The 7,496-nt window shown below is 40.3% G+C and overlaps 1 protein-coding gene across 1 annotated transcript; it reads left to right on the forward strand.

Annotated features, from left to right (window-relative positions):
- Window positions 1-233: 233 nt before the first annotated feature.
- On the forward strand, window positions 234-7,207 carry LOC121728260 (F-box/LRR-repeat protein 7-like). Its single transcript, XM_042116401.1, has 4 exons — window positions 234-791; window positions 1,032-1,332; window positions 5,977-6,109; window positions 6,797-7,207. The coding sequence occupies exons 1-4, from the start codon at window positions 500-502 to the stop codon at window positions 7,205-7,207; spliced, it is 1,137 nt and encodes a 378-aa protein (XP_041972335.1). The 5' UTR covers window positions 234-499.
- The last annotated feature ends 289 nt before the right edge of the window (window positions 7,208-7,496 follow it).

Below are 7,496 nucleotides of genomic sequence, written 5' to 3' on the forward strand. Positions count from 1 at the left end.
TACGTATGAAAATAAGCATAAAATGGCCATGCGATGACGGGCTTGACTACATCTAAATATTATACCTCCATGTAAAAAATAATGTCGAAGGTCTGTGGTCGAGTGGTGGTCGAAGAAGAAGAAGCAGATATGTCATCAAAAAGCAAAACCAAAGAGCGAAACTTGCAGTCCTTTAAGCCACTCTGACATTGGCAACTCACCGAGGCGGCCATTTTTAAAAGAAGAAGAAAACATGATGAAAACTGAAAACTTGTTGGTTTATGTTTTTATAACTAAACCACAAAGTAAGAAACTGTGAAGAAAATATAACAAAATAATGTAAAAACAAAAATGGGCTTTGTTCAAAACATTTATAACTGTGTAAATTTCCTTGTACATACATTGTAGGTCTGTAGGACCTCAGTGTATTAAGTATGTGAAAAGTGAAATAAATGAAGTGTATTTTACATTCAGCTGTATCGCAACAGCTATGTAGAATACTAAGCGCCTAGCCAACAGTATGGAATTGAACGACCTGCCGGACGAGGTGCTACTGCAAATATTCAGTCTGCTGCCGCCGCTGCAGCTGGATGCCAGCGTGGCGCGCGTGTGCCGGCGCTGGCGGGAGCTGGTCGGCGCGCGCGTGCTGGTCCTGCGTGGCCCGAGTCAGCTGGAGCGGCTGCCGGCGGGGCTGGCGGCGCTGGTGGCCGTGCGGCGCGTACCCGGCTTGTGTGCCGCCTCGGCCCTTCTGTCCCGAGCCTCCGCCTGCGCCCGCCTCACTCACCTCGCCCTACACTGTGAACTGCCGTTAGGTCAGATACAGTAAGCACATGTTGTTACATTTACCCCCCTGTACTACCTACCCTGTACCCTACCCAACTTCAGGCTGAAACCGCGACTGTCTTGTTGTTAGTATTCGATCAGTGTCTTTCCTACTTAGGATAATGTTATAACTAATGTAATAATTATATCAGAGGCAATCTAATATAAAAAATTTGTAAAATCTAAATTCTGTACACAGAGAGTAATTTCAAAATTGTTTTGATTTTCAGATGAAAAAGATTACACAATTTTGGCTACATTTGAACATTTGCAACATTTGGATGTGTTCTGTAAGAAGAGAGTATTGAATAAGGACACCCTTCTGCCACCCTCTGTGACCACACTGGTAGTCAATGACAACATGGCTAATGGATTTCTTCCCACTCTATGTCCGCAGAGCAAAGTAGAAGGTTTCCATATGTATGGGCGCTCCCTGTACTACTCCCCAAGAGAGATGGTGAAGTTTATAGGGGCCCATTCTACACACCTGACTGAGCTCACACTGAGGTGCACGGAAATGACAGATAAGAGGTAATCTTCCTCAGGAAGACTGTTCATTTAAAACTTTTTAGTATTAATAAAGTCATGTATTTTTTTCTTTCTATGCAATTATCCTTCAGTATAGTTACTTATTGTAAGGAGTATATAATATTCAACAATATTATGGCCATTTTATATGGAGTAAGTGACTGACATCAGTGCACAGGCAAGACAGCGCTGACCTGCCACTGCCATTGTGTAAACTGATTTCGAAGACAGTTCAGTACTGTCGGACCGCACTGTCTTCACTACTGACCGCGTGTAAACGGTAGGCGACAGTTTTTGTCGTCAGCACTGTCTCGGCATCGGCACTGGCGTCAGTTACTTACTCCGTATAAAACGGCCATTAGTGATGCTTAGAGGTTATGATGTAACATTAAAGGTAAAAAATAGAAGTTGGCAGATTTACACCAGCAGGATGCACACAAATTTTTTGCACAATTGGTCCAGCCATTTGGCAACAGACACTGTAATACAAAAGTTTTCTTTAATATAAGTAATAAGTAGGTAGACATCGGATTATATGCACATTCAAAGTGCCGAAATATGCATGCAGTTATGCACGAAAAATGGCCGAAATATGCACAAAATATGCACAATCAAAAGTCATTTAATGTTAAAATTATTTTTTTAAGAGTTTTCCATTGGTGCCTATAAAATATGCGCCAATATTCATAATTCCATCAAATCCAGGATTTTAATTTCTTGTACAGTACCAATATTTTTCTAACAATATTTTCCGATTGCAATTGCCTATGAAAGTTCATTACCTACTTTTTTTTTTAATTTTTTCTAATATTGCTAATTAAAAAGAAAAATTATAAAAAAAAATAGAAATAAAAATCATTTATTTTCAGACCATTGATCCATAGTGTTAGTAACAATTTGACTTAAAAACTATGTTAGTAGTACACTTATAAAATTCACAATTTAATAAATAAAATTATAAAAAATTAAGTCTATGATTGACAGGACAAGTTCAATTAACCTGCCCACCAAGACTGAATCTAGGCTTTCACTCACCATCCTCAGGACTTTGTTCGAGCTCCCCCGCACTCTGTTTACTAGTGAGGCGACCTTTTTCCTCATTAGTGCATAAAAGTCATCTACACCGGCATCTGCAAACATACCTGATGCACTACAGTAGCGAGGCAGCCGGAGTTGTACTGAATACGCAGGGCATTGTAAGACTTCTGTGTATATTTGGCCCACAGACTGCTCGTGTAAAATGTCTGGCAATATACTTTTAAAAGAGTGATCTTAATATCAGCTGTGCACCGAGCAAATCTGTGTGCCAACATATTGCCACGAATTGCCAATGCCCTACGTTCCCTTTCCACATCAAATTCATCACACAAGTCTTCAGTGACTACATGTCCCAAGTATTTAAACTGTGTGACACGGTTTAAAGTTTCTGAGTCTATGGTGAGTGGGGGTATTATGGAAGGTCCTTTATTCTGACATTTAAATAACTTAAACTTACTCTTTTTTGCATTATACTTTAAACCGTGTGACACAGCATAAGGGGGGTATTACATTATCATTTATATTGGATCATTTCTATGATCATATATAGGATCCAATATATATGATCATTTGATCATATCTGCATATTACATTATCATATTTCATTGATCCTATTTTACCTCATATGTGGTTTCAGTACCCAATGGAGAGCGCTAACGCTGACAGGTATTGACGTCAGGGTAACTAGATCTCAGAGAATTTGATTTGTCAAAAGACATCATCATTTTTAATATGGCTTGTTTTTTGTTATTTCAGCAAGATTATCCAAGTATATAATTAGAAAAATAATTACATTACATTATTTGAAACATATTAACAAACAAGAAATTAAAAACTCTTTTTTATATTAAATAACTGGCAACACCTATTTCTATGACCGTATTGGATCCAATCTCTCAGCAAATGTCAAAAAACTATGATCAAGGAAGAAATGAATCATTTGTCTATATTACATTATCCAATATCATTGACTCAATGATCTCGGATTCAATATATATGATAATCTAATATCCCCCTAAGATTCGCAGGTCTTCAGAAGTACTCGAAGTCCCCCAATCGAGGGACTCAGCAAAACCATGTCGTCAGCATAGCTAAGATCATTTACACACACATCATCGATAAAGCATCCGACATGTGTTTTGCTAAGCTCCTTGATCAGGTCATTTACATATATATTGAACAGACGAGGAGAGGTTAATCCCCCCTGTCTTAAACCACATCTCATATTAGACTCAACAGAGTATGAATTTCCCATCTTACAACATTTTTTTGGTTGTTGTACCAGTATGAAAAAATTTTAATAATATCTGGAGACAACCCAGCCTTCACTAGCTTATTCCACAGCTTGTCATATAAAACCCTATCAAATGCTTTGGACAAGTCTAGGAAGCAAGCATAAACAGGAGTTTTCCTAGAAACATAATTATTAACTATATGCTTTAGAGCTAATATAGCACTTTCAGTAGAGGCCTGGTCTAAAACTAAATTGTGTGTCTTGTAATAATGTTGTAATACTATCCAAATGTTTATTTAGTAAGCCATCCGAAACCTTAGCCATGATTGTGGCCAATGAAATTGGTCTATATTTCTGTTTATCCGATGTGTCACCAGTAGGGTTTTTTACAACTGGTACCACTATCGTTTTTATAAGATCCTGAGGCAAATATGAATGACGCAAACAAAGTGTAAACAACATACCTAGTATTCTATTTATATGGGGTCCAGCATGTTGCAGGTCCTCGATGCTGAGCCCGTCATGGCCAGGTGACTTACCTCGCTTCATATCTTTCAAAACATTATGAACATCTTTGGCTGAAAAGGAAATAAGTTCCTGGCCACTTCCATACTCAACAGCTTGCAACGGCAGCATGGCTGGTTCTACTACAAAATTTTCTTTAAACATATTAGCTATTTCACTTGGGTTACTAATTCTATCTACACTTACTGGAAGCTTTATTTTACTATTCAGTTTTTTTGTACCTTTCCATTATTATTTTTAACAAAAAAATTAAAACCGACTTCCAAGGTAAAAAACTATAATAATATGAACTAAAAAGTATTAAATAACTCTTACTCCTTAATATTGCCTTTTTCCGAATTCGTCTAAATCTCAACTATTTCTGTACATACTTGATACTACAGTCTCCATTACTTTGAAATCGGTACCAGTTCCAAGTTTCAGATATTCTGACATTGACTGAACTCACGATTTAGCCCGGCCGCACATTGTCCGAAATTTCTGATTTCGGACAATGTGCGGCCGGGCCGGCAAAACAGTTGAACGTCCGCGCTGTCTCTTACATTTTGTACTGAGCCGAGTGAGCTCGAACTCGCTGGAAGGATATTTCGGATAGTGTGCGGGGTGGCGGTCCGGCGAAATTCAACTGTTTCTGATCAGAATTCGGACAATGTGCGGCCGGGCTAGATTAGTTGGTACCGACTTCAAAATAATGAAGACTGTAATATGTAGGTACAGAAATAGTTGAGATTTAGACGAATTCGGAAAAAGGCAATATTAAAGAGTAAGAGTTATTTAATACTTTTTAGTTCATATTATTATTGTTTTTTACCTTGGAAGTCGGTTTTAATTTTTTGTTAAAAATAATAATTTCACTCTTTTTAGTAATCTAAAAGATTTTAACTATTCACATTATGTAACTGTAAGCGAAGTTGTGGTAAATGCTTGCAGTTATCTAAGCGATGCTGCAATTTCCAAACTTTTATCTTTAAAGGTTCAGGAGTTCTGTTCAGTGTCTCTGGGTCCAGGGACACCTTCGCATAAAATTTCACTTATTTGTAACATATGGCTAAGTTACTAGAAACAACTTTTTAACCGCCATTTGATTTTTAATAAATTTCAAGGATTTACCTCGACTGCTCATAGATCCCATCATCAGATCACAACTTTCGTAATTGTTATACAAAATTTAGATTATATCCTATACAACAACACAAGAATTTTAAAAATCGGTCCACAAACAGCGAAATAATCATCAAAAACATCAGCTTCGATGCAAAATATCACGAAAAGTATATCATAATACGGGTGTACAACCTTTATTATTGCACCATGCGCTAGTTTTGCTAATTATAAACAATTTCTCCAAAGTGATATTAAACGAAAAAATCAGGCAAAGGTTCGATATCCCCCCCTCCCTCGGGCTCACCTCGGAGGGGTCAGAACTTTTTGTATGTTTATCTCCTAACTAGTCTAAACAAGGTACCAAAGTTAAAATTTGTGCTTTCGACTTTTCCAAGCAGAATCATTAATTTACCTACTAGGCCCTAGGGTAATTGTACCGAATTCGGGTGTATTGCGGAACTCTCGCAAGTAAATAGGGTCGGGGGCTCGGGGCCACATATTTCAAGTATTTTGATCTATTGTACCCAATGTACCTCTATTTCGTAACATCAGTGTGTATTATGTTAGCTAGTTTGGAGAAAACGAGGGCATAAAACGACTGAAATATGCACTATCAATGACAAATTGCCAAAATTAACGCCGCGCTAACGCCTAAAAAGTGCATATGCAAATGCATATAATCCGATGTCTAATTATAAGGTATTACATTACATACGTAGATCTTTGAGAGATGTTGTCCCGGCCAGGTACGCGGTGCTGGGTGAGTGTGGGGCGCTGCGGGCGCTGCGGCTGTACTCGTGCTGGCTGCTGACCTGGCGCGGGGTGCTCCACCTCGCCCGCCCCCGCCTACGCTGCCTCCATCTCACTGGAGCCCGCATGGTGAGCCGACGCTGTTCACATTCCTTTAACTATGGACAATATTAACTTACATTATTGCAAGCTGAGACAATTCCTAAATTCTTAAAATAGCCATAAATGAAGTGAAGTGGACTAGGAATGTTGACAAGATCAAAGATATTATAACAATAAAAATAAGTATTTCCAAAATGTTAGCATCAAAACTTATTTACTTTTTAAGTTATTAATTATTATTCTTTCATTGATGTCTCTATTTTTCAGTTATCCTTTTAACTAACAATAAGAACGATTTTTTTCTGATAAGGTGGCGAATAGGCTATTCACAACTTTTTTGACAGTTTCTCCATACTCTATCTGTCAAGTTAAGTGGTGGATAGCCTATTCGGTACTTATCAGGAAGTGGTGAAACAGGTTCACTCATTAGTCATTAGAAACATCGCCGTCACTAGATGGCGGTGCTAGTCGGCGGGCAATGGCGGGCAGCTCCCGTTCGCGTTCCTACGTTATGTGCGAGATCAGTCAAAACTTTAATACATTCTATCGAGAACTACCTCACATTTTTATTAAAATGAATATAACATATTTATTTATAATGTTAATATTATGTTACTTATTCATCTAAAAAAATCAGCCTCCCGTTTTATTCATTTGCAAAAAAATTGTACCATATTATGGATTACAGTCGTAAATAGCAAAATTGGATGTCAGGTGCGGTCGCGGGCGCTGGCGACGCTGCTGGCGGCGCTGCCGGCTGAGCTGCAGGAGCTCAACGTGAGCTGCGGCTGGCTCGGCGCCGAGCACGAGGCGGCGGCCGCGCGCCTGGCCGGCCTGCGCGCGCTCGAGGCCTGGCGCTGCCGGGCCGATGGCGCCGCGCTGCTGCGCCTGGCGCTCCGCCTGCCGCGCCTACGCCGCCTCGACACCGACGCCCGTCTGTCGCCGGCGCAGCTGGCCGACCTGCTGGCGCACCCGGCGCTGCAGGACGTGCGTTGCGGGGGCGCGGCGGGCGGGCGCGGCACGGGGCGGGTGCGCGTGCGCGCGGCGGGCGCCGGCACCGCGTGCGTGCGCGGCGACGGCGACGGGCCCAGCGCCGACGTGTTCTACCGTTGGGCGGACCCCTGACGTCGCGCGTGCTCCCGTTCCGGTACAGTTGTTTATGTTATTAAAAGTTTATTACGTTTTAATTTTAATAAAATGAAATGCAAAGAAGTCTGTCGTTTGTAATTTGTATTGTCCTGTATAGTATAAAAAGAGTGTCCACTTGTGGCAACACGCTCATCTTTGATGTCGTGAGGTCGCCAGTGACATCGACCCCCGCGTCTCCCTGATCATTCATAATCATAATCATTTATTTATTGCGAATTTAGGTTACATAGATGTTAAATTACAGTAATTGAGTACCTCTAAATCC

This window comes from Aricia agestis, chromosome 6 (assembly GCF_905147365.1).
Source record: "Aricia agestis chromosome 6, ilAriAges1.1, whole genome shotgun sequence".
Classification (NCBI taxonomy): domain Eukaryota; kingdom Metazoa; phylum Arthropoda; class Insecta; order Lepidoptera; family Lycaenidae; genus Aricia; species Aricia agestis.